At 45.1% G+C, this 25789-nt stretch overlaps 2 protein-coding genes across 24 annotated transcripts in view; one reads left to right on the forward strand and one right to left on the reverse strand.

The window, feature by feature from the left end:
- FGFR1 (fibroblast growth factor receptor 1) overlaps positions 1–16612 on the forward strand; it is a 51852-nt gene extending 35240 nt beyond the window's left edge. For 2 of the 9 annotated variants that reach the window (XM_077144709.1, XM_077144705.1), the window contains exons 3-18: positions 1672–1938; positions 3326–3415; positions 3667–3839; positions 5343–5466; positions 6498–6688; positions 8509–8653; positions 10902–11104; positions 11910–12055; positions 12298–12419; positions 12645–12755; positions 13296–13486; positions 14239–14361; positions 14580–14650; positions 14975–15112; positions 15269–15374; positions 15544–16612. In XM_077144709.1, the coding sequence (XP_077000824.1) occupies positions 1672–1938; positions 3326–3415; positions 3667–3839; positions 5343–5466; positions 6498–6688; positions 8509–8653; positions 10902–11104; positions 11910–12055; positions 12298–12419; positions 12645–12755; positions 13296–13486; positions 14239–14361; positions 14580–14650; positions 14975–15112; positions 15269–15374; positions 15544–15720 (2378 nt within the window). In that variant the 3' untranslated portion in view covers positions 15721–16612. Of the gene's footprint in view, positions 1–1671; positions 1939–3325; positions 3416–3666; positions 3840–5342; positions 5467–6497; positions 6689–8508; positions 8654–10901; positions 11105–11909; positions 12056–12297; positions 12420–12644; positions 12756–13295; positions 13487–14238; positions 14362–14579; positions 14651–14974; positions 15113–15268; positions 15433–15543 lie in introns of all 9 variants that reach the window. The other 7 variants (XM_077144706.1, XM_077144707.1, XM_077144708.1 and 4 more) reach the window with 7 other exon arrangements.
- A 2582-nt stretch (positions 16613–19194) lies between these two features.
- LETM2 (leucine zipper and EF-hand containing transmembrane protein 2) overlaps positions 19195–25789 on the reverse strand; it is a 41740-nt gene continuing 35145 nt past the window's right edge. For 12 of the 15 annotated variants that reach the window (XM_077144721.1, XM_077144720.1, XM_077144723.1 and 9 more), the window contains 3 exons: positions 23640–23753; positions 21285–21386; positions 19195–20524 (listed from right to left, as the gene is read on the reverse strand). In XM_077144721.1, coding sequence (XP_077000836.1) covers positions 20462–20524; positions 21285–21386; positions 23640–23753 — 279 coding nt within the window. In that variant the 3' untranslated portion in view covers positions 19195–20461. Of the gene's footprint in view, positions 20525–21284; positions 21401–23639; positions 23754–25789 lie in introns of all 15 variants that reach the window. The other 3 variants (XR_013169216.1, XR_013169217.1, XM_077144725.1) reach the window with 3 other exon arrangements.

Consider the following 25789-nt stretch of genomic DNA (forward strand, 5'->3'; position numbering starts at 1 on the left):
TGCCCTTGCTACTTTTTTGTCTTTGGTCGCTACTTTTTGTCTCCAGGACCTGTCAAAATAGGTTGTATGATGCCAGAGGCTGAGAAGTGAAGTTCACCATTTGACCTGTGGTTTGGACAGATTACAGGCTGCAAAATATTTCATCAGTGAGATTGTTTGACAGAAATGAGATCTCATCAATAGGAGTTCCTGCTGTTTTCCTTTAGGGTTGAGTCTGAACCACTTTTCTTCTACCTTCATATGACACAACCATAAACCATTAAGAATGGAAAGAATAACTTTTTTAAAAAACCCACAAAGGCTTATTTTTAATCACCTTAATAGTGTGGCTGCTGACTGGAGTCCCCCAAAATAAATGTGTGCTAGTCTAGTGGTCCCCAAACTCTTAAAGCTGCACCCCCTTTTTGATGACCCAGTACTTAAGATCAAGCCTTGGGTTGAAGTGGGGAACAGGAGCACCCGTCTCAGAGCCTTCGCGAGTCATTCCATACACGCCTCTTATAGTAAGCAGTGGTGAGGAATAAGTCCTCTACCAGACAGTGAAGACTGAAGTCCAGCTGTTAGATGTGATGAACAATAGTCAGAAGATACCAGGGGTACGTTCAAACACCCTGAAAGGAAATGGAAACTGTATCTGTCCCTTCCCGACCATCAGTGATGAGAAGGGGGTGTTCAGGAGATGCGTAAGCCGGGGATGGCTGACTCAGGTGTGTTTAGGTCCTGTCCTTCCCATTAGCATGTGTGAGGAGTTGCTGGTGGGTGAAGGAGTCTCTGGAGGGAGTTCCAGGGCAATCTTATGCCGTGGATGACCTGGGCTGGCCCAGAGCTACTGGGAGGTGAGGAAGAGGTGGCTTTGGGGTGGATGTGCGTGACACCGTTGGGGGAGGGGGAGGTGAGAGGAAGATATGGTGGGGGGCATGAGAAGGGGAGCCCAGGCAGCGGGACGAGGAGAAAGGAGCTTTGTGTGCAACAGCTTATGCTGCCAGAGCAAGTGTGGGTTTTGTGGCAGCTGCAGGCCCCCGTTCCTAATATAGTCAAAAGCTCTGAGTCTTCTAGCCAGCACCTGTTCACTAGAGGTTCCCCTGAACTGACCTCTCCTTGTGCTGTCTCTCCCATATAATGTATTTGACTTCTTGGGGGACCCGACCCCACCCTCGCTGAATTTCTTGACCCAAGCACCCCTGGGTGACTAGTTGCCTTCTCTCAATTTGGGCGGGGCTACTGGACTTTGAGGGGCAGGGCTTGTTTGAATGTTACTTAGGGAAAGGGGTGAGGCTGACCTGGCCAAAGGGAAATGGAGTGTCCTAGGAAGGGGCAACTCTGCACACAGTGGAATCCTGGAGAGGGCTGAACCTTTCCCCCTACGATGGAGGAAAAGGAAATATCAACTGCTTAATGCTACAGCTGCTTCCTAACTTTCACCTTTCTTCCTTTGACCTTTGGAGCAGTGGGGTGGAGAAGAAGAGACGGGCTCGAACCCACTGTTTCCCACCTGACTCATATTCCAATTCCCACCTCCTCAGCTCTGTAGCCTCCTGAGTACGTGGTGCCTGGGATGCTGCAGCTCGGGCTGGCTACTGTAACTCCCTTTCTCTCTCCCCTCCTTCCCTGTGCCCTTCTTCCTCTCCCCATTCTCTGGTCCCTCTCCCCGGCCCCTGTGGGTGGCTGCAGCCCAGCCCTGGGGAGCCCCTGTGGAAGTGGAATCCTTCCTGGTCCACCCTGGTGACCTGCTGCAGCTTCGCTGTCGGCTGCGGGACGATGTACAGAGCATCAACTGGCTGCGGGATGGGGTACAGCTGGCCGAAAGCAACCGTACCCGCATCACGGGGGAGGAGGTGGAGGTGCGGGATTCCGTGCCCGCCGACTCCGGCCTCTACGCTTGCGTGACCAGCAGTCCCTCGGGCAGCGACACCACCTACTTCTCCGTCAATGTCTCAGGTTGGTAGCAGAGCCTGGCCCTTACCTTCTCCCTCTACCCCTCCATCCCTCTCTGCTAGTTCCAGGGAGGGGTGTCCCTCCTCCCCTTCCATGATCTGCACCCCACCCCCACTCTGCTTCGGAAACTGCTGCCCACTAACATTGCTCCCTGCCCGCCGCGTGGCTTAGCTCTAAGAGGGGTAACCAAGTGGCACGAGCCCCAGCACGGAGGTGCAGGCCCTAGCTGCGGAGGTCTGGAGCTTCCACAGTCTGTGTTGGAAAGATCTACTGGTGCTCTTGGGACATTAGAAGACCTGGTTTTCTCCACCATCCCTGGTCCAGATCTCCAGGATGCTAAGTGGAGCTCATCCCACTTCCATCCTGTCATTCTCTTGCCATTTGGACTTGGTTCACAGCTTCAGTGATTAGAAGCCCAGAACACTTGCTGAGGTCTCTGCTGTGATGGGAAAGGAATCCAGGTGCAAGGCCATAGCCACAAGCTTTATGGAAAACATCTGTCCTCCAGTTTCCGGAACTATGTTCAGGCAGTCAGGGAACCCTGGAGCTCTGCAACTTTGGGAATGTGCTGCTCGTTAGGTACAAGAGTTAGGCTTTCACAAAACTGGGATTAAGTAAATTTTTGGAATTTTCCCTACATCATTTGTGCATCTCAGAGGCATGGGCTTGACAATTCTCCCTTAAGGCGTCATTGAGACCCTTCCCCTAACTTAGGTATGTGCCTTCTCTATCTCCCTCCTTGACCCTCGGTAGCACGAGGAGGGCTGGAAGAAGATCCAGCATGAAGCCTGATTGGTGCCCACAATGTATGGCAAGCCTCTTCCTGCTGCCCTGTGGAAAGGGTGGGGTATTCGTTGGGAAGAGGGGTTGGTAGCTACAGACCATGTCGTGGGCTCTGTATGTGTTCTCAAGCCTTAGCAGACACATGTTAGAAAAACTCTCAGTTTGTTAGTCTGTAGCTTTGGAAATAGCTTTTGCCCATATTCTACCTCCATCTACCTGGGTTACCCAAGAATTGGCAGTTCAAAGGATACAGATGCCCTGGCTGCTACTTCTGAGCCCCTAAGCATCCAGGTGGTACCACGAGTTGGGAGAGAGGCTCCGAATTCAGGGGGAAATTAAAGAGAAAAATTCTGCTGCTCACACTGATGGAACCACCAATGTAAAGGCTCTGGGCACAGAGGGGACAAGCATAGCAAAATGCACGTTCCTATGGAACTGAGAGACCATCACCAAGGGAAAGTGGGACCTGGGAGTCAGTAAGGGGAGGGGGCGTCTGTGTTCATGTACAGCTGGACTGGCCTTTGTGGGTGGTTGTTGATGCAGATGGAAATCTAAAGAGCCGTTGTTCCCTTGGAGGGATGTCATTATCCCCTTCTCCTTCCGATAGATGCTCTCCCCTCCTCGGAGGACGACGACGATGATGATGACTCCTCTTCAGAGGAGAAAGAGACAGATAACACCAAACCAAACCGTATGCGTGAGACACTGTTTCCTACCTTACTGCCTACCCTCGGGTCTGGGTGTTGGGTTTGAGAGGGAAGGGGAAGGCTGGGAGAATGCACATTGGCTGTGACTGCCTCTAAGTGTTCTGATCACAGGTGGGCACTGACCCCAGGTGTCGGGCAAGGGACCGGGGCACCTGGCAGCCTTGACCTGGGCCCTGGCCTCGGCCCTGGACCTGACAGACCTCGCTCTAACCCCTCCCATCTCTCGACTCTGTCCGGGCAGCCGTGGCTCCATACTGGACTTCCCCAGAAAAGATGGAGAAGAAATTACATGCTGTGCCAGCTGCCAAAACAGTGAAGTTCAAATGCCCTTCCAGTGGGACCCCTAACCCCACATTGCGCTGGCTGAAAAATGGCAAAGAATTCAAACCTGATCACAGGATTGGAGGCTACAAGGTATGTATGTGTATATATATGAATGAGAATAAGAACAGGAGAAGCTGAATTAGAAAATCCATATTTACCTTTCATTGTTTTGAATACTGTTTTTTGACTACGGAAGACATGCATTTTAAAAAGTTTAAACTCAAGAAACTGCGAGTAAAGTTAAAATCTTTTCAGTGTTTTTTTTTATTTTTACATATCGATGACTTTTACATAACTTTTTACTTTGGGTATATCATTTCTTACCTTGTCGTATTAACATAATAAGAGTCTTTTGTCATGTATTTGATGTTTGAAAGATATTTTTTCATGGCTGTGTAAGTGTGCTTTATGAAAATATCCCACTATTTAATTATCTTGTGATATTGGGTATTTTCTAGTTTTTCACTAACATGAATAATGTTGGAGTTTGTGTCTTTGTACTTCAATCTTTGTCAGCATTTAAATTTCTTTTTCCTTAATACAGATTACTAGAAGTGAAATTATTAGATCAAAGAGTATGAGCAGTTTTTAAGCCCTTGATGAATATTGCCGATTTACTTTATTTAGAGGCAAATTAATGCACCTTCCCATAGCAGAGTATGAGAGTGATAAGTTCACTATTCCCAGTTTGGTAGATGAAAGTATTGCATCATCCCCTTGTGCACTGTTTTGCTTATTAAGTAAGCTGGAATTTTCTTACGCTAATAAGTAATTTTCATTTCCCATTGTATCAACTGTTCATGTCCTTTGCCCATTTTTATTTCTATGAAGACCATCATTGTAATTCCTTCTTCAGATTCTCTGATTATCCTTGAAGTCACTGTTTCTCATCTCACCCAACTCCTCTTTTCTCGATATTCTTGTGCAAGAAAAGCAGAGGAAATCAGAAAAAATAGGGAAACACTGATTGTCTGCAAGGCGCTATGCTAAGGGTATAAGACAGTATTCCTACCCAGAAGAACTTCTAATCTAACACAAAGGCAAATAGGTAGAGGAGCAACTAACTGTCTGCAAAGGAGACCGTGCTAAATGCTGCAGTGGGCATTTATCAGACACAGACAGAGGTGAGAGTGCAGAGGGAAGGGCGAGAACAATTCCAACCAGTGTCAGGACTGGAGAAGATAGTTTTGGAGATGAGGTTTCAATAGTAGACGGGTCCAGACTTTTAGTAGGAGGGCCATTTTGGGCATAGGAAAGGTATAGACAGAGACTCAAAGTTGGCAAAGTCCCTGGTGAATTTGATAGAGTCTGCAAAAGGCACACGGTATCCAGACTGGATGGCCTTGAACGCCATGAAGACTTCCAGAATGCCCTATGCCCACCTGTCACTCTGCCTAATGTGATCTTTTTTGGACATAACTGGGTGGAGTGTGGCACGCTCAGTGCCTTGATTTGACTAACTCCCTGAAGCTCAAGGGCATGTACCGCTGTGCTCTGATTTAGCAGGGTGAGTGCCACAGGTGCCTACCATGCTACGGACTCCCTCCGTTTTTTTCCGGAACCTCAGTGGCCTTCTGGCCTCTTTTCCCCCAGGTCCGTTATGCCACCTGGAGCATCATCATGGATTCAGTGGTGCCCTCAGATAAAGGCAACTATACCTGCATCGTGGAGAACGAGTATGGCAGCATAAACCACACCTACCAGCTCGATGTTGTGGGTAAGGATGCAGAGCTAACAGTGGAGTGAGCTCAGGGGAAAGAGTAGGGGCACTGAGAAACCAGCGCTGGTCCCCAGGCTTACTTAGGGATGGTGTCAGGACAATGTTTGGCACCTACTAGTTTTGTCACAACCCCATTTAGAGCCTCACTTTTCTTACATATAGACACATTATCATCTCAGAGCTATCGTCTCAGAGCTACTTTTACACTGTAAAACAGGAGGTGCTGTTGATGTTCTCTCCTGAAAGAGGCAAATGGAGCAGTGATGTTAAATTTAGCATAATTGAGGCTATTGCTTCATGCATACCAGCAATAGGCTAGGCTGTTTAAATGTATCACCTGCCATTCTCCTGGCACTCTTCCACGGTAGGCATGATTATCTTCACTGTTCCGAAGAGCAGACTGAGGCTATGACTAAGGCTGTAGATGTAGAACTCCAAGCCCGGGCTGGCTCCTGGGCATCCCGTGAAAACTCTAGGAGGAGTGCCATGCCTCTGAATATGATTACCGCAGCCTGTTCCTTCTAGGTTCTGAATCTCATTCTCTAGAGATTTTACGGCAATGGCTTTCACAACTCGTGTTCTGTCTCAGTTTTGCTATGATCAAAAAAGAAGATTGTGATCCACAAGGTCTGGGGTAGGGTCTGAGACTCTGCATTTCTAGTAGGCTCGTAGGTGCTGCTGGTGCTTGCTGCTGGTCCAAGTGACTCTGTAATTTTAGTTAAGGAGATGTAGGCTGCGCTGGAGTCTGGAGGTGTGACTAGTGACAGGGGTCCCCCTTATGGCAAGAGAGATTTCTTATTCCTGTAAAAGGATGCATTGCTGTGGAGGGTAGGCATGAAGCTAGGAAGCTCTGTTTCTTCTCCTAGCTCAGGCCTGTAGGTCAGGAGCTCCACAGAGGCACTGGGAAGGCATAAGGGTAGCACTGGTGCAGGAGTACTTGGGATGCTCTCTGTGTGCTCACCCATCCTGGCCAGGCCATGGCTCCTTATGGCTCTAAGTGAGCCTCTCCCTTCTCCCTGCATCCACAGAGCGGTCCCCTCACCGGCCTATCCTGCAGGCAGGGCTGCCTGCCAACAAGACGGTGGCCCTAGGCAGCAACGTGGAGTTTATGTGTAAGGTGTACAGTGATCCGCAGCCCCACATCCAGTGGCTAAAGCACATCGAGGTGAATGGGAGTAAGATCGGTCCGGACAACCTGCCTTACGTCCAGATTTTGAAGGTAATCTTGATTACTGTCTCCATGGACCAGTGTTCTACGGAAGGAGACCAGTATCTCCCACGCACCCAAATTCCTGTGGTCATGTCCAGTGCCCAGACACACTCTCCATTAATAGGGATCTAGTCATATCTCCCAAGACTAGTGACAGAGGTCAGAAAGTGGAGGTGAGATGGGAGTAGAGAGAGGGGTGGGGGAGTAGGTTATGCTAATTTCTAAAGACCTTGGCTTATGCTTTGGGGTAGATACTCAAGGCATTTGGGCACCAGCTTTACTGCCCAGGATCTAGACTTCCAGCCAGCTCTTCGCATTGCTTCCCAAGTTATAGTCTTTTTGGCAAGGAGGGCACAGCTGCCGAGAGCTGGAAAAGCAAATGCCACCTATAAATTGTAAGCAATCTCAGGAGTAATGGCATTCTCTTCCTTTTTCCCCTCACTCCTAGACTTTCATTGTCCCTGAATGCTCCATTAATCGAGGGAAGGTAATTGCCTAAATCTCCAGTGGATCTTGCAACAGGAAGTTACCAGAAGATGGGAAAGTTGTTTATCTCCTTGTCCCAGAGTTTGGCCTCATCCTCCCCTGGCCCAGCTGTCCCAAAGATTTATAGGTCATCCCTTCTCTTTGCTACTAGTACTGAAACTGCTCTGTAGAAAGTGGAGCTCTGACCGTGGCCACTGTCCTCACTCACAGTCCCTGCCCTAGCCCTGGGGGAATGGGTATCAGACACAGAAGATTAGATTTGGGGTAGTGATTTTTTTTAAGTTTATTTTTCAGTCAAATGCTTGGACTTTTAACGTTGACCTGTTTTTGTCCTAAAACAAAGGAAAAGATGATAAGTCTTTTAACATCTCCTTGGGCCTGCCTTAAAATTACTTGGGAGCAAAGTACGGCCCTCATCTCAATGTTGGCCCAACTGACTGTTGTGTCGTTGGTTTGTTCCAGCATTCGGGGATTAATAGCTCGGATGCGGAGGTGCTGACCCTGTTCAATGTGACAGAGGCCCAGAGCGGGGAGTATGTGTGTAAGGCTTCCAATTATATTGGTGAAGCTAACCAGTCTGCGTGGCTCACTGTCACCAGACCTGTGGCAAAAGGTAATGGGGAGATGGACGGGACTCTGTGCCGGGGAGTTTGATTTAGGCCAGTACGGAATCCTCGCTGTTATCCTGCTGTATTTCTAGTGCCCAGTGCCATGGAAAAATACCTGGCCTGGGAGGCTGATTTGGTTTGGTACTATGTTGGTTTCTGCTGGCTCTCTCTGTGCTTTATGTGTGTTCCTTGACTATGTGCGCACATATGTGCACTTGTGAGTACACAGTCTTGCTGCCTTATGAATGATGCTTTAGACAGAAGGTTTAAATGGCGGATAAGAGAAGGGACCAGGCGTTCCCTTGCAAACCAGTATCCACAGGCTGTGTGTGTGTATGTGTGTGTATGATGCAACCCTCTTCCATCCCTCTTGTGTGTACCCCCTATCTTTACCTGAAACCAAACAGCCCCCCTCCCCGCCAGGCCCCATTTCTCCATGCTGCCCGTTGCCCGCATGCTTGGATGGGCCAGGGGCTGCCAGCATCTGGTGAAGGGTCATAACCAGCAGTTGTCTTCTCAGGTCTGCCCAAGTTCCGCCCTCAGGGTCTCATTCTCTTCCTCTAACAGGTCTCGCTGCCTGGTGGTTTTTGTGTGTTCATTTCTGCAAAGGAGATGCTGGGGAACGTTTCTTCCTCTGATTTTCCCCTCCTTGACTTTTTTTCCCTCCCTCCTTCTGTGCCTCTTAGAGGTCTCATGTCCTGTGCTTGTCCATTTTGCTTCCGTTGTCTCTCTTAGACTGCCGGAGTTAATACCACCGACAAAGAGATGGAAGTGCTTCACTTAAGGAATGTCTCCTTTGAGGACGCAGGGGAGTATACGTGCTTGGCGGGTAACTCTATCGGACTCTCCCATCACTCTGCATGGCTGACCGTTCTGGAAGGTATACACTGGACTTCTCCTCTCGATGTCCTGCCCTCACTGCAGGCATGGGGGGAGCATGCATTGCAGGGCTGGGGGAGACACAGAGCCAAGAATGTAGAGGCTTGGGCTCCACGGGCCAGCAAGCACCTCCCTGCCTGCCTGGTGCCCCATCCTGCTCCAGGATTTTGTCCAGCCTTGAGACTCAAATCCTCTCAGCTAACCTCTGTTTTGTAGGAAGACAGAGGCCTCCCATTGGTATACCTGCATCTAACTCTCCCCTAGGCCAGTGCAATACATGCATGGGATCTGGATTTAACCTGCAGCTGGGCTCTCCTGCAGGGCAAGCTCCTTCCATCCTTGGGTTCTACAGCCTTCCCTCTTCCACTGGGTGCTGAGAACTGAGTGGCTGAATTGCCTGATCCTTTCTGGCTAGGCCCAAGGGTCTCTGAAAAGTCCACACTCCATGAAGAGGGGCTTTCTACTTGCAAGCAACAATCCTAGCCCACCCTTCCATACTGCTGTACTCTGATTTTGGAGGAGGGGTTCTTACCTAGACAGGTGAACTCCAACTGCCTTAAGTAAGACCTGTTTCAGAGCAACTGCAGAGAGTTGATGGTGTTCCATGTATCCTTTGTTTTTTAAATATTTTTATTAATAAGGCAACATACAAACATTCTTCATGTACAAACATTCCATACTTGGTATACAATTAATGGCTTACAATATCATCACATAGTTGTGTATCCATCACCATGATCAATATTTTTTTAACATTTGTATCAATCCAGAAAAAAAAATTAAAAAGAAAAAACTCACCATGTATCCTCTTTGACCACTGACGTTTCTGCTCTCCCTAGAGGGGAGATGTGTGTATCAGGTAGGGAAGGAAGGAGCCTGAGGCCTGCTGTGTGGGATGGTGATGGCAGACCGCAGCTGGTTGCTATTGCCTCTTTGAGTGCTCTGCATGGGGTCTGGATGGTGATCTGTTCCTGCTGGCACTGCCTCTTTTCTCTTCCTTCTCTCTCTCTCCCTCTGTCCTGCTTGCCCTACAGGGTCTGATAATGCTCCTGAGAGAGGCAGAGAAGAGTTCTGTTTCTATCATCTCACTGTCGTTGTCCCATTGGTGCTCCCCATGTGTTCCCAATCAGTTGTCTTTGTTTTTCAACATTGTGGAAAGGAAAAAAACAGAAATACTTCTCCTATTTATCAGCTCTGCTATCTCCTTGTCAGGCTTTGGGAACATATCTTCTGGGCTCAGTCTGGGGATCATACCTTGTGACTCTCTGAAAGGTTCCCAAGGGTGCCTGTCTCCATGCTAGCAGAAAAGATTGGGAGGAGATCTAGGCAAGTACAGAGGGGCACTCGCAGAGATGGGGAAAGAAGTGTTCCAGAAACCAGTTGCTGCATGTGCTTAGAAGTAAACCTTCCTAGCTCTCTCATGTCAAAGGGAAACATGGTTTGGCTTCTGGTAAGAATGGAATTTTGGAGAACAGGATAAAACAAACACCCCCCACATTTCCTTCCTAAGTTCTAGGAATTAAGACCTTCATCCCCATTAAATTCTTAAATTTAAGGAATTAGGGTTTATAAGTAGAATTCTTAAAAACTGCAGAAAAGTTTATTTTTCCATCTCAATCAGTCCAAACCTACTTGGAAATTAATTTTTGCCTGTGGTTTGGATAGGTGTAAATATTGACATATCTGATCTGATGCAGGTCATAGATGAAAGGTGGATATTTAATTAGGCCACAAACTGTTTCCCACCCTCCCTTCATTTGTTCTTCTGGGTGTGCCACCATTTACCAGTCACTGTGGTGTGCAGAAATAACCTGGGACCCTCCCTGCCCTCAAGGAACTCCAGGACTATCAGGGACTAAAGCTTCCTAAACAACTATAGCTTCTCCCCACGTGAGAGGTGTGCCCAGTGCTGAGGCTCTACAGATAAGGGGATATTTTCCAGGTGGAGGTTGAGACAGGTATCCAGAAGGGAGGTGTCATGCTGTCTCTTACAGGGTACCTCATACCCATCTGGCTCAGGGAGTCCACCTGAGCAAGGAGGGTAAGGATGGAACTCGTGTAGCATAGAGAGTTCTCATCCATCCCTGTTGTTGGGTTCCAGTTCGGATAAGAAAGCCTTAAAGCTCATAGAATCCCTGATCCTCTAAGTATCAGGATCCTCTACCCTAAGACTTCCCAGGGGAAAGGAACTGGGACCCTAGTCGTCTGGGCCCCAAGAGTCTGCTAACACCCTGTTCACACTGCCTTAGCCCTGGAAGAGAGACCAGCAGTGATGACCTCATCCCTGTACCTGGAGATCATCATCTATTGCACAGGGGCCTTTCTCATCTCCTGCATGGTGGGGTCCGTCATCATCTACAAGATGAAGAGTGGCACCAAGAAGAGTGAGTTCCACAGCCAGATGGCTGTGCACAAGCTGGCCAAGAGCATCCCTCTGCGCAGACAGGTAACAGAAAGTAGATGGGGGATTTGCACACTCTGCACCCCCTTTTGCCTTGTGCCTCCAGGGGCTTTTCCAGGATCTTGAATGCCCTGTCCACTCCAGTGCCCCAAACCTACTGCTTTGGACTTTGCTTTCGGGCTTCTAGGCCAGGATCAGTGTAAATACCTGAACTAAGTGCCCCAGACCCAGGCTTAAAGCTGTTCTAGTCTGGAAATTCTCTATACCCACCATACCACAGCCACACGTCCCCAGCTTACCTGTAATGCGAATTGGGAGAAAGTCCTGCCTGGGTTAAATGTGCAGCTAACATTGAAGGTCTGTTAGAGGACTTGAGTTGGAGCCCAAGATGCCCCCTTTCTCATATGTCCCCACTCTCCCCTCATCAAATGGTACAGAGGTGAGGGCTTATAAAAGGAGTGAACATTTGCTCAGAACACTGCTAATTCGGGAAGATGCTTTGGAATTAATTAGGGAATCCGTAATCTGAGTCAGGGTTTTCGCAAAGAATAGAGTTTTTACTGGATTGATAGATTTATAAAATGTCAAGCTGGAAGAGGTACTGAGAGGTCCTTTGCTTTGCTCATTTTCCAGGTGAGTAAACTGAGGAGGCCAAGGAAGGCTTGTTGGTGGTAGAAAATAAGTTAGTTCTAGAACTTAGTCCTCTGATCTCACGTAGTCTTTCTGCCACTCTGTGTTAGGGAAGAAACAGCAGAAATATATCTTTGCCTTTAGTGAAAAACCCAGACTAGGAAAGAATCTACTGCCACTCCCCCTCCCCTCCTTGCTAGAAGGGTGACCCCACTCTCCCATGTAGGTGTCAGCTGACTCCAGTGCATCCATGAATTCCGGGATTCTACTGGTTCGGCCCTCGCGCCTCTCTTCCAGTGGAACGCCTATGCTTGCTGGGGTCTCCGAATATGAGCTTCCTGAAGACCCTCGCTGGGAGCTGCCTCGAGAAAGGTAACACTCTAACCCCCAACTTTTTGAGAAGTTCCCTTGATTGTTATTCTAACTGTGCAGGTTGTGTGTATTTAGACCTTCTAGGGAGTGAAGGTATATACCAGATGTCTCCAGAAATGATAGATTCAACATTCTGCTTTCGGTTAATGTTGGAGATTAATTAATGGAGATGGAGGTGGGCTGTTCTCTAAAAGGCTGAACTTTGCCAGCCTCAACTCATGCCACCCTTTATTTCCCCAAAGACTGGTTTTAGGCAAACCCCTGGGAGAGGGCTGCTTTGGGCAAGTGGTGCTGGCTGAAGCCATCGGGCTGGACAAAGACAAACCCAATCGTGTGACCAAAGTGGCTGTGAAGATGTTGAAGTGTGAGTGATGTTTTGTAAATGCCAGAATAATCCCTTCCCTTGCCATGCTAGTTGTGGGCCTGAGGCCAAGAGGAGTGCCTTTCAGTGAAGTGGAGAGGAGAGGAGAGGAGCAAGTCCCAGAGAAAAGGGACTTCTTGGGCATATACCCTATTCCCTCTCCCTTGGCTTTTCTCCTGTCTCCATCCCTTCCAAAATGACTGAGCCTCATCTCCTTTGTGTGTAAAGCGGATGCAACAGAGAAAGACCTGTCAGACCTCATCTCAGAAATGGAGATGATGAAGATGATCGGGAAGCACAAGAACATCATCAACCTCCTGGGGGCCTGCACCCAAGACGGTATGGACTAAGCCAGGCTGTCCCCTGAGGTTGGGTCTGAGATGTCAACCCAGGCCTTGTGGTCAGATAGCAGTGTCTGTTAGGAAGAAGATTTTAAGCAGGTCTGGCCAGTGCTCCCTTCTGGCATCTCTCAGCTATGCATAGGGAAGGTGGCTAAACAGAGAAGCTGTTTTATCAGTGGTGGGAATGGATTTTTTGGGATCTTGTTGTATTCTGAGAACACGGGCATCTAGGTTCATGTACACAGTGTGTGGACTTGGATAGGTAAGTGTTGTGTGTCCAGACTAAGGTTTTTAGCTCTTAACTTGGATCAGGAACTTTCTGGACTATGGTAGAGACGATTTCCGTGACTTTTTTTGGGTAGCGGAATTAATTTTCCTGCTCTCCAAAAGAGGAAGCAGGAAAGAGTTATTTAGGGTTGGAGAGCATGCATGGTAGTTAGTGGGGGGTGAGGGCTCTTAGAGGTGAAGCTGAACCTGGTTGCCTGCTTGCCTACCTGCTTGTCTGCCCCGATGGCCCCTTCATCCTTGTGCTCCCCAGGTCCTTTGTATGTCATCGTGGAATATGCTTCCAAGGGCAATCTCCGGGAATACCTGCAGGCCCGGCGGCCTCCTGGGCTGGAATACTGCTACAACCCTAGCCACAACCCAGAGGAGCAGCTCTCCTCCAAGGACCTGGTGTCCTGCGCCTACCAGGTGGCCCGAGGCATGGAATATCTCGCCTCCAAGAAGGTGTGGAACCTCAAGACTCCCCTGGGTGAAGTTGGGTTGGGAACACAGCCCTCCTAATACTCCAGGTTACAAATTTCTAATACTTTAACTTATTATGCACCAACAACAGGTGCTATCTAAGGCCCTCCAGGAACTGCGGAGTCAGTAGAGTAGGAGTAGCTAGTGGGCTTGGGGTCAGACTCAGGTTCAAATCTGCACTGCCACTTTCTGTGTAGCCTTGGGGGCAGTGACTTATCTTACATTTCTTCAAATGTAAACTATTAAGAAGAAGATTACCTGTGTTGTGGAATTATGTAAAGTCATGTCTGTGAGAATGTTAAGTACTGCTTTGGGTGGTCAGTAAATGATGGCTCATTTGAGCCCCAACACAGCGTGGATACGCTCCTCCGGAGAGACAGGATGTGAGAACACACACCTGTACAGACTGAACATGTACCTAAATGTTCAGCCACTTGAGGTATAAATCCAAAAGGCCGGACTTGGGAGGACTAGGACATGAGGCAGAAAAAAAGGCTGAACAAGATGATTGAGAAGACTGGAGTAGGAGGCTTTTGAAGTGGCTGGAGGGAAGGAAATAGAATGTTCTGAGCTAAAGTCGTGTAGAGGAGAGAGCCTTGGAGGAAGAGGGCCCGGCTGCCAGCTGCAAAGTGAGTTCTGGAGTAGAGGATGATTCAGATGACTGGATGGAAGTACATGTTTTACAGCCTTGCTGTCTCCTTGCCAACATCTTACCCTGCTTTCTTTTTCTACAGTGCATACACCGAGACCTGGCCGCCAGGAATGTCCTGGTGACAGAGGACAATGTGATGAAGATCGCAGACTTTGGCCTAGCTCGGGACATCCACCACATCGACTACTATAAAAAGACGACCAATGTAAGTGCTGACAAAGCCATTAAGCTTATATCCTCTGCCTGGGACTCTTCTCCACTAGGCTTTCTTCCCCTTAGACTGCTCTGGTGTAACCCAGAGAAATGGTGTGGTAGGATAACTTAAAACATGTGCCTGAGTCCCATCCCTGCTTGCCCTGATCTGTCCTTGGTCCTCATTCCACTGCCCTGGGCCACCCCTAGTGTTGCCTGTGTTCATTGCAGGGCCGGCTGCCTGTGAAGTGGATGGCACCGGAGGCACTGTTTGACCGGATCTACACCCACCAAAGTGATGTGTGAGTCGGAAATAAGCAACAGCCAGAGATGCTTGGGATAGATAATTTTGAGTACAATGGAGTCCTACATTCCTTGTCTGGATAGATGGAAGTCTCTTTCCATCTTGGAGAGAAAGAGAGAGGAAAAGGCAACATGCTGTATATCTGTTCACTGAGTTCCCAGATGTTGGGAATTGTCTCCTGGCATCCTCCTTTGAATTGGTTTTGTGTTAGGGGATGGTGGGTTCAGGATAAGTATCTGATAGGCTGGTGAAGGAGAGATGGAAAAAGATGTGCTTAACTCTGAGCCCGTAGGACCCAGTGGCTCTTTGCTCTCATCCACAGGTGGTCTTTTGGGGTGCTCCTGTGGGAAATCTTCACTCTGGGCGGTTCCCCATATCCTGGTGTGCCTGTGGAGGAGCTGTTCAAGCTGCTGAAGGAGGGTCATCGAATGGACAAGCCCAGTAACTGCACCAATGAGCTGTAAGCATGAGATGGTATCTGAGGTTCTGAGCTAGGCAGTAGGGGAAGTGGAAAAAATGGGAGTTTTCTGGGGCATCAAACAGCTCTACCTAGTCATTCCTCCCCCAGTCCCTCCACCAAAACTTTTGTGTCTACCTGCTTTACAACCCCATACAGGTACATGATGATGCGGGATTGCTGGCATGCAGTGCCCTCTCAGAGACCTACCTTCAAGCAGCTGGTGGAAGACCTGGACCGCATTGTGGCCTTGACCTCCAATCAGGTGAGGCTGGCGCATCCGAGACCTGAGGGGCCTCATCACATCTCTTCTTTTTTGACCTGTGAGCCCTCCCATGTTTCTTACATAGGCAAATTTTTATCAACTAAAAGCCTGCTGCAGGGAGGAGACTGCCTCCCCCCCATCCACTACTCTTTTGTTTCTCCTGTTCCAGGAGTATCTGGACCTGTCAATGCCCCTGGACCAATACTCCCCCAGCTTTCCTGATACCCGGAGCTCCACCTGCTCCTCAGGGGAGGATTCTGTCTTCTCTCATGAGCCGTTGCCTGAGGAGCCCTGTCTGCCCCGACACCCTGCCCAGCTTGCCAATGGTGGACTTAAGCGACGCTGACTACCACCCTGCCACTTCCCTCCCCTGATTCCATCATCAGCTGTTAACTTTCACTCACAACTCCCTGCTGGACTCACTGCCTTCCCCCTTTCCCCTTTCCTGCTGGCAGGAGTCAGCAGCCTACTTGAGGCCTTCTTGTGTGGCCTGCCTTCCCCCACCGAGCTCACCTCTCTTCCTCATCTTCCTCCACCCTGCTTGTGAGAGAGAGAGAGGAGCGGCAGGTACTTACGAAGGTCACTTCATTCCCTCCCTTGGACCAAGACCCCTTCCTGCCACTTGGCACTGCCTGGAAGGTTGGGGAGTGGGAGACAAGCAGGCATGCAAATGAGAGCTTACTGAGCTTTCTTGTGTTGGTTTTGCCCCTTGCATTTTGATGGCAGGTGCCTTGTCCTCAGGGCTACAGAAGAAGGGAGAGGTCAGCAATTCAGGCCTCCATCGAAGGTGACCTCTGCTCCAGAGAGATGGTGCCAGTGGCTTATTAAATTCCGGTACTAATTTGCTTTGCTGACCAAATACCTGGTACCAGAGGCTGGTGAGGCAAAGGCTGGTGAGGCAAAGGCTGGGAGCAATGTTGTGGCCCTGGGGCCCAGCTCCATACTGGGGGCTTTGTACATAGCTATGAAGAAAACACAAAGTGTATAAATCTGAGTATATATTTACATGTCTTTTTAAAAGGGTTGTTGCCAGAGATTTACCCATTGGGTAAGATGCTCCTGGTGGCTGGGAGGCATCAGTTGCTATATATTAAAAACAAAGAAAAAAAGAAAAAAAAAAAGAAAATGTTTTTAAAAAGGTCATATATTTTTTGCTACTTTTGCTGTTTTATTTTTTTAAATTATGTTCTAAACCTATTTTCAGTTTAGGTCCCTCAATAAAAATTGCTGCTGCTTCATTTTTATATGGGCTGTGTGAAAAGGGAGAGGATGTCAACTGAAACAGTGAGACTGATGGGCCCTGGGTACCGCCCCTTCCCGGCAATTTCCTTTTAACCCCTTGCTCTTAGGTCCTGCATGAGAACTCCCGGGGACAAACCTCCTACCGCTGTGTTCCTTTTGCAAAGACAGGAGAATAAGACGTCTGCATAATGGGCCAGAGCTTCTGTCAGAGGGCCAGAGGGGCTGGGCAGAAAGCCAAGGCCAGAGCAGCCCTCAACGACAGATTGTTTCCTCATAGGAAACTGGGGGGTGGGGGGTGGGGTGCTGGAGGGTCAGAGTTGGAGCTGGGGGCCTTCCCTGGATCATTCTTCCTGCATCCATGTGACCAGACAATATTTGTTGGGACTATCACAGATCTTGGCTTCCTATCGTTCTTCCTGTCCAAACTCCACCCCGTTCTTCAGGAAAGGGGAAAAAATTCTCTGAATGTTTTTGTATCTTGGCTGCTTGGAGATTCACTTCTGCCACCTGCTGGTTATCTTGGTACTCACTAGGTGGATTCTGGCTCCAAAGTACCCCCATTGCTCAATGGATTAACACTCAGCCTCTATACTTACAACCTAGTTTTTTTGACTGTTGCTGGATTACTTCTGAATACTTTTTTCAAAGGAAAGTTCAATAAGCTTTCATTGCTGTAGGGAAAAATGGGATTGCTGCTTTAAGTTTCCTTTCTGAGTGAGGTATTTTTGGCAGCTGCGGAGTTGGTCGCGATTGTAAAATTCTCGTGTCTTTGTTTCCCTCTGTAAATATGCAACTGTCAAGATATTAAAATCTGTTTTTATGTTTGAAGAAGGTATAATTCGGTGCACAGAGCCAGAAAATGAATTTTAGCTCTTAAAACTATTTGCTTTGGGACCTTAAGATGGTGTTGTCCCTTATAAAATATTGGTGATAATTTTTGCCTTGCCCCTACCTTGAAGCAGTGTTGTGTAAATGGATGAAATTATAAAGGGTTTTGTATTCCTTGGGGAGAGGTGCTGGAGGCATGTAAGGCACTATCATAAACAGTGATGTCCTTGCCATTACTCCTCAAATCACCCACAAGCTTCCCCAGACACTGAACTGGCTGTCAAATAAATGGTAGTGAGATTGACCTGAAAGAAAATGAAATGGCCATTTTACTTAGAGGACCAGATTGGGTCTCTTGAGGAAAGGAATCCAGTTTATCTAACGAAGATGTTGTGCTGTTGAGCCACTGATATCTATCTGGTTTCCTGAGGGTTAAAAGATTAGGGCCACAGCATTAATCAATACTGCCTTTTCGTCTTTTCTAATTGCCAGAGGCTGGAGGTCACCAGTCCCATGGTGCTGCTAATGTAATGTATCGATCTCAGGTAAGTAAGAATGAACATCAGATGAAGCAAGAAATCTATTTTGTCAATGATAATGAAGTCACTGTGTTTACTAGCCACCACTAGGTGGAGCCAGCAGGCTAAAATGTCATTAGTTAACGTGCCAGTTTGCTTTAAAATTAATTTGAGTTTACCTACAGATGTGTATTGGTAGTAAATGTGAAATCTTCAGGTTTTAGCATTACAGAGCATTATTCAATACCACCAATAATGACCAGTATTTTAATGATTGAAGTAAAGAATTCCACGTGGCACAAGTACAGGTTCCTAAAGGTGCCATCCACATTTCTCTATTCTAGCAGAATTCTCTTCTGTGTATGAGCCAAATGTTAAATCTAACTTCACCACTGAGGTTGGATTTTTGAGAATACCAATTAAGTAGAACCCAGTGAGATTATTAGCAAGTGATAGACCAAAGATTCTGTGTCTGCAGAAAAGAGTAGAATGCAAGAAAAGGAAAAAGCTTTGAAGCACCCTGGCATATCATTCCATTTTCCTAGGCTGATAAGAGACAGGCAGAGGGCAGGCTAGCAAGAACCCAACCGCTGAGAGTGTCTTAGTTTGGGGCAAGTTCTTGCTAGGTTGCCACTTAGTGTATTCAAATGCTTTATACTGTAGTGCCTCCCAAATGCATGTCTTGGCACACAAAAGTGATATATTTAACAAACATGCAGCCACCTAGAGGCTTGTCTTCTTACTCTAGAAGGACTATGGTCAGTGGTGATCTGCACCAATTGTACACGTTTCTTCCCAAGTCTGTGTCCGGTGAGCTCATGTTGGCAAGCACCTCCTGGTTCCCTCAGTTCACCAGAGCACTGTGAGATCACATGGCTAGTGCTACCAACATGGAACCCAACATTCAAGCACCCTAAGAAATGAAAACATCTTTGGCTTTTATGAGATACTGTCAAAAGTGTCTGATGCATAAGATGTAACAAAAAAGGATGAAGGCCAACTGGTCCCAACGTGACCAGGAGCCCTTTGACCTGTCCATCCCTACTCTGCTTGTAGGAAAAGCCAGAAAGAATTATAGAACAGCATTCATATATATATATATATATATATATATATATATATATATATATATATATGAATCACTCAGCTGAAGCAGAGTTGAGCAAGTTAACAGCTAATCCCTTTCCCACATTCAACTCTTGAAATGCGGGCTAATTAAAATAAACACCCCATCACTGTGGAAATGGGAACATTTATTGTGAATCACCTTGCTAGGCCAGTGGCAAGACTCCATGGAATGCTGCATATGCACAATAGGGATTCATCATTCCCGAAGAACTGGAGTTTATTAGCAGGACATGGCAGGGCTTGTCCTCTGATGGAGAAGTAGTTTAGAAGGCATTTTAAAGTACAAATTCGTGCTGTAAAATACTGGTGACATTCCTCCTATGACATCCCAAAGAGGACAGATCTGAATTTTACTTGGTTTCATTGCCTCCCATCTAATTGCTTTCAGTTTCACAGAAGTAAAGAAATCCGATTTTATCACCCACAGCCCAAAATACCTTTTTCCTTGTAACTTCTCCCCAAGGGAAGAAAGCAGTGAGTCAGCTGATGGCAATCTATTTAGTTTTTTCAGTATTGATAATACTGAAAATGAACATAAATATCTGAACATAATACCTATTACTAGGTAACACAGGAATTATATCAAGTTTAACAACCCTGTGACTAGCAAGTAGTCATATTTGTGAAAGACAAACAGACCAGAAAAACACAAACACAGCACAAACAAATGGTTAAGCCTTAAACCCTTAATTATGTTTCCTAGCAAAATGGTGGCTAATGAAAGCCATATGTGCTAGAATATAGTGGCAGCCTACCAGATTCCTGTAGCCTCTAAGGCCCAAGGGGTGGGGGTAGGGGGTGTCTGTCGGAACAGCTGAGCAACAGCCAAACCTTTTGATTGCTAGTCTGTTTAACTCCTTATTTTCTCTTTAACTCCAAAAAGATTTTACTTGGGAGTATGTCCTCAGAAGGTACTGATGGGTCATTCTAAAAAAGTTGCTCAAGTGTTCTTAGAATAGTTTTTGGCGTTTCCAAGTTCTTACTCAGAATTCCAAGCCATAGGAGGCAGAGGTATCCAAGGCGCCATGCTGATTACATTATGTAAAAACGTCTTCCCTTTAAAGGACACCGCACAAATACGAAGCTGTTCAAAACAACATGGGGGTAGAAGGGGGGACTTCTCACATCCAAAACTTGTAAAGTTTAGTGGGGATAGCATAATGGTACAGAGAAAATGGAGTTTGTGGTTGTATTTCTTTAAATGGTCTGTGCTTGGGCTCACTGCTGACGTCATCTGGATGACTGCCCACGGACTGACTGGCTGAGCCTTCTATTTCAAATCAGATACAGCCTTAGCAGGGAGGTCCTTTATGGATGCCACTGCAAAGGCAGGAAGCTAGAAAGGGTAAGCTTCGTCGTCCTCACTGGTCCTTAGGCTCCTCTTGAACTAGCCTTTCTGTTCTGGGATGTCTTTTGTGATTTGGCCTGGAGTGTCTAGGTACAAAACATAGGACTTAAGGCATTAGTTATAATTAAAGGTTAAGTTTGTTAGGAGACAGTTTTTTTTTTTTTTATCAATACTGATAAATCATAAAGTCAAAACTGAGTTTATAATTTACCTTAGTCATGAAAACAAAGGAGACATGCCTAAAGACCCTGTGTGTCCTGGGATCATTCCCTGGGTGTTTATCCCATCTCTGTTCACAGATTATCTGTCCCACCAGCAGCTTCTTTGGCCCTTCAGGAGTCAGCAGAGCCACCACACAGCTCAACTCTTGACCCCCCTGCTGTTTACTTGTGTTATGCTTTCTGCCCTTTCCCCAGATTTCTTTACCCAAACGGGAAGAGTCGACACATAAATAATTTCTTATTTAATGCATTTCTCCTAAGATTTATATTGTTTTCCTTATGGTATTTCCTGACATCAGTACCCTATGTAAGACACACAGCATAAGGAAACTATTTCCATGTGGCACAGAAAAAAAAAAAATGAGGATTTGCCTATATTGTAATTAGCCTGCAGATTTAATATGTTTAAGTCTGATATGTGATTGCATTGGTTGCTTTTTTTCCCGTTTTTGGATAATTGAGTTTAAAAAAATGCAGTGGCTATCAGATGACTTAAACTTCAGCTTACAACTTCCTGTTTAGAAGAAAGGAAGAACTGTGCGGTATTTTGCAATAGTTAAAATTCTAGATTTTCATTACACTTAAAAGATATCTGGAGAAGGAAGGTTTCTTTTTAAATACTTACAGCTTCTTTAGAAGTGAGAGGTCCTTCAGGTAACGGAGCACGTGCTGATGGTGTTATGGGTGGTGGTGATGTAACTGGAGGCCGTTGTATAAATTCTTCATCCTTAAACACCAGAACTGAGAGTTGGATTACAGATTTAAAACCGAATATGGATGACATCTATAGTCACTCTGCTTTGCCTACCAGGAACTTCTAACAACTACTTCATATTCTGACATAGAGTTCACGAGGCAACATCTGGAACCTAATCACATATCAAGTATTAAAATACATATCCTTTATTAAGGAACACCATGGTAATGAAATTCAGTTTCATTAAGAGGAAATCAAATTATTGTTATTTTCATTTTAAACCTAATCAAATGAAAAACTTTAGTTCCCTTCAGTTGAGGTACAAAATCCACCATATTCTCTTTAGATTCAGGAGAAGCAGATGCTTCTACAAGAACACTGGTCTTTGGAGCCTGGAGAGAGAAATATTTTATATAAACCTAAAAAGTTTTCTGTTCTTCCTGAAACTCAGAAGGACTTCTACAGTAGGCAATGCTTTCTTAGCACAACTTTCTTTCAACTAAATCTTTAACTTCCTCTTCAGACTACACCCTTCATGAGTAACATGAAATATGTCCCTGAAATAGCAACTTAGTATTATTCATCTCTGAATTTTGAGGATTCTATATATAAAAATTGTACTCTAATTAGTCATCAAAAAGCCACTGATTTGCCAATTCTGATCCTGTTGTCATAATTTCAAAAAAATTTTTGCCATTGCTCAATTACTCATTTCTAAATGATATCTTTACCATTTTACAGTGTCTAATAATGAACACTTGATAAATTTGCCTGGCATTAAAATGGTAGGTATTGCCTAGTAGCTCCTGCAACAAAAGGAAAATGAGAGGAAAGTGGTATTTTAAAATAGCTATCTTTAAAAACTCTATTAATTACTTTTGGTTTTTTTTTACATGAGCAGGCACCGGGAATCGAACCCGGATCTCTGGAATGGCAGGCAAGAACTCTGCCACTGAGCCACTGTGGCCCGCTCTATGTTAATTAGTTTTGAAAAATTAAGATATATTACTACTCTTTGAAAATAAGTAATTTCTGTGTACTTGGGAAGGAAAGAGACTACATAAATCCAAAATTATAGTATATTTGATTCAGTATCTCAATTCTTTATAGAACCTAGTATGCTACTTGTTCTCATTTTGTATAGATGGAGAATGGAAGTTCTAAAACATAGATGAAAACAACCAGTACAATGCATAGGAACTTGTCACTTTGTCCTTGATTCCCAGATCTTTCTCTACACCCCAGAAAGTAACAACTGGATTAACAGTTTATGCCCATCTAGAATAACTCTCAGAACCCAAATTTAGTTCTGAGACATCGTGCTAACTCAAAATTTCCTTTCTCCTTAGAGCAGTCTAAGAATGACAAATAACTTTGGCCTGTCTTAAATGGATTCAGGAGTCTGAATAGAGTGAGAACTCACTAGCCAGGCTTTTAGAACATGGTCTGTGTGCCAAAGCTGCCCCAGTCTCCGTAGAATCCTTCCTGGACTAAACCCAGATTCAGATTAGTCTCTGGAAATAGGGAAAGAGAAGGAAAGATGGCATTTCCTGTAATACATTTTTTATGCTGGACTTGAAATGCTTTTTCTTAGTTTGTCTAAGGAGTCAAAAGCATAACTAAGATTAAAATGATTGGTCCTCACTCTGGAGTGCTTAGTCGGGTCTACTAAACCACCCCATGGCGCCTTCTGTAGTGGTCTTTCTCACCCAAAAAGGTTGAGTCAGACATGAAGCAGAAAGTAGAGAAGTTAGAAGCCCTTTCTGACAGGTCCTGAGCAAGATGCTTATAGTGACTAGGCCAATCCTCGGTTCTTCAGTAAAATATGAGGAGAAGAAAATTAAGGAAATGATTTAGAGGAAAACAAAAAGTTTACATTCTAGACCAGCTATTCACTACTTAAAAATTAATAGGAATCTGGGTAAATGAAATAGACTTGAAAGAAAGGACCATTCAATCTGGTCTAAAAGGAGAAATAGGGATGTGAAATACCATTTGCTAATGAAGAATGGATGAGGAGGAAAGAATAAATTAGACTCCTATTAATAAAATACCTAAATCAATGGGGGTAAAAGGCAGTAAAAGTCCTTTAGCCAGGGGTATTCTGAATGGCTTTCTTTTCTTACTCTTTTTTTTTTTTTTTTAAGAATTTAAAAAATATTTAAAAACTGCCAAATCCCAAATGATATTTTGAAGAAAATATCTGACTGCAAGAGAGAAGTCACTTATGCAAAGGCCCCAGTTATGATGGAAGCCCAGACTGTCCATGAGCCCAGAACTCACCTCCCCACTTAGAGGTATCTCAACTGGCTTTGGTTTCACATCAATCAAGTAGAAGGTACGTGACAGGAGCAAAAGAGAAGGAGGGACATTCTCCCTTAGATGAAGGTCTTGCCACTGGAGAATGGGAGAGAATAAACATGATAGTCACAGAATGTTAGAGCTAGAAGAGACTCATGCTCATCCACTGCTTCCTTCATCTTGCAGCTTCCTCAGGCTCTGCTGGTAAAGGCAGAGCAAGGGTAGTACTAGCCTCCTGGCCTTTGCACCATGGTTGCACCTTGCAGCCTCCCTCCCTATGGTGAGCTCCTTCTCAGAGTTGGAGAGGTGTTCAATTAAACTCTCAACCTCCTTGGAGTACAACCAATTCTTCATCAAAGTATTTAGGCATGCTCTCTCAGACAATAAACAGATCACATGAAAAGAGAAACCAGTCTCTAAAAACCAAAGAAACATTAAGATGAGAATGAGATGTACGTTTTCTAGTGCCAAGTTGGCTGAGCTTTTTAAAAAAGTATATTTAAACCAGTAATACATGTGCACGTGATATAAAATATAAAATACAAATAAAATATTCAAAAATAAGTCTGCCTTTTATCCCAAGCCCTAGGCTATTCTGTTTCCCTCTCTAGAAGTACCTAGAAACCAGTTTCTTAACTAATCTTCCAGATGTTGAATATACAGCTATGTGATGATATTGTGAGCCACTGATTATACACCATGTATGGACTATGTGTGTGACGATTTCTCAATAAAATATTTAAAAGAAAATATATCTTGGAGATTGATTCATATCAGTACATGTAGAGCTGCCTCCTTTTCAAATAACAATGGAAGATTCCATTATATGGAAATACCATAACTTAATTAGATTATTCTCATAAATAAACTAGGCTGTTTCCAATCTCTTGCAATTATAAACAGTGATGCAATGGATAATCTTGTAGGTATGTCATTTTGCATATATGCAAGAATATAGGATAAATTCCTAGAAGTGAAATTGCTAAGTCAAAGAGAGTGAGTGCATTTTCAGGTCTCAGTCTCTATGGAGGGTTTTACCATCAATAGATGTGTCCTGCCCACACCCTTATTTCACCAACACCATATGTTATCAAATTAATCTTTGCTAATATATTAGGTGAATGTGTTAGCTCATAGTTTTAATTTCTCTTAATGAATCAGGTTAAGATGTTTTATATGTTTAAGACCATTTAAAAATTTTCCTTTCTATGAATTATCTGCTCATATCCTAACTGGATTTTTTAAAATAATAATACATTGTGCTGGATATCATATGGTTGGGTTAGTAGCCTACTTTCTCAGACTGGAACTATAAAATGATACTCCCCCTTCAAGAAAGCAACTGATAGTATGAATTTAATGTTCTACATTCAAGAAATAAATTATTTTAGATATCTTTCTCTACAATATGTTCATCTTCCAACCAGAGTTGATCCATCATGTAAGAGGAAATAGGTATTGCTAACATGTTTTCAAAGTCATAAATGGTTCCTGTCCCAAAACAGTGCACATACACTTTATAGCACGTTTTACAATTATAGGAATGAGGATTTTTTTTTTAATTTTTAAAAAACTTTTTTATTGTATAATATATATACACAGCAAAGAAAGAAAAAAGCAATAGTTTTCAAAGCACTCTTCAACAAGTAGTTACAGGACAGATTCCAGAGTTTCTCATGACCTACCATACGATCCTCTCATATTTTTCCTTCTAGCTGCTCCAGAATATAGGAGGTTAGAGGGCTTAAATTTTTTTTATCATCACAATCGACTTTTTTCCTTCTTTTTTTTGTGAAAAATAATATATATTAAAAAAGCTATAGATTTCAAAGCACAGCACCACAATTAGTTGTAGAACATATTTCAGAGTCTGACATGGGTTACAATTCCACAATTTTAGGTTTTTACTTCTAGCTGCTCTGAAATACTGGAGACATCAATTTAATGATTCAGCATTCATAGTCATTTGTTAAATCCTATCTTCTCTGTATAACTCCACCATCACCTTTGAGCTTTCTATCCCTCTCTTTAGGGGTGTTTGGGCTATGACAATTCTAAATTTTTCACACTGGGTCTGTCACTAATATGGGGAAGGGAGAGGGAACTATCTGATGTTCTGGAGAGGCTGGGCT

Source organism: Tamandua tetradactyla, chromosome 26 (genome assembly GCF_023851605.1).
Source record: "Tamandua tetradactyla isolate mTamTet1 chromosome 26, mTamTet1.pri, whole genome shotgun sequence".
Classification (NCBI taxonomy): Eukaryota; Metazoa; Chordata; class Mammalia; order Pilosa; family Myrmecophagidae; genus Tamandua; species Tamandua tetradactyla.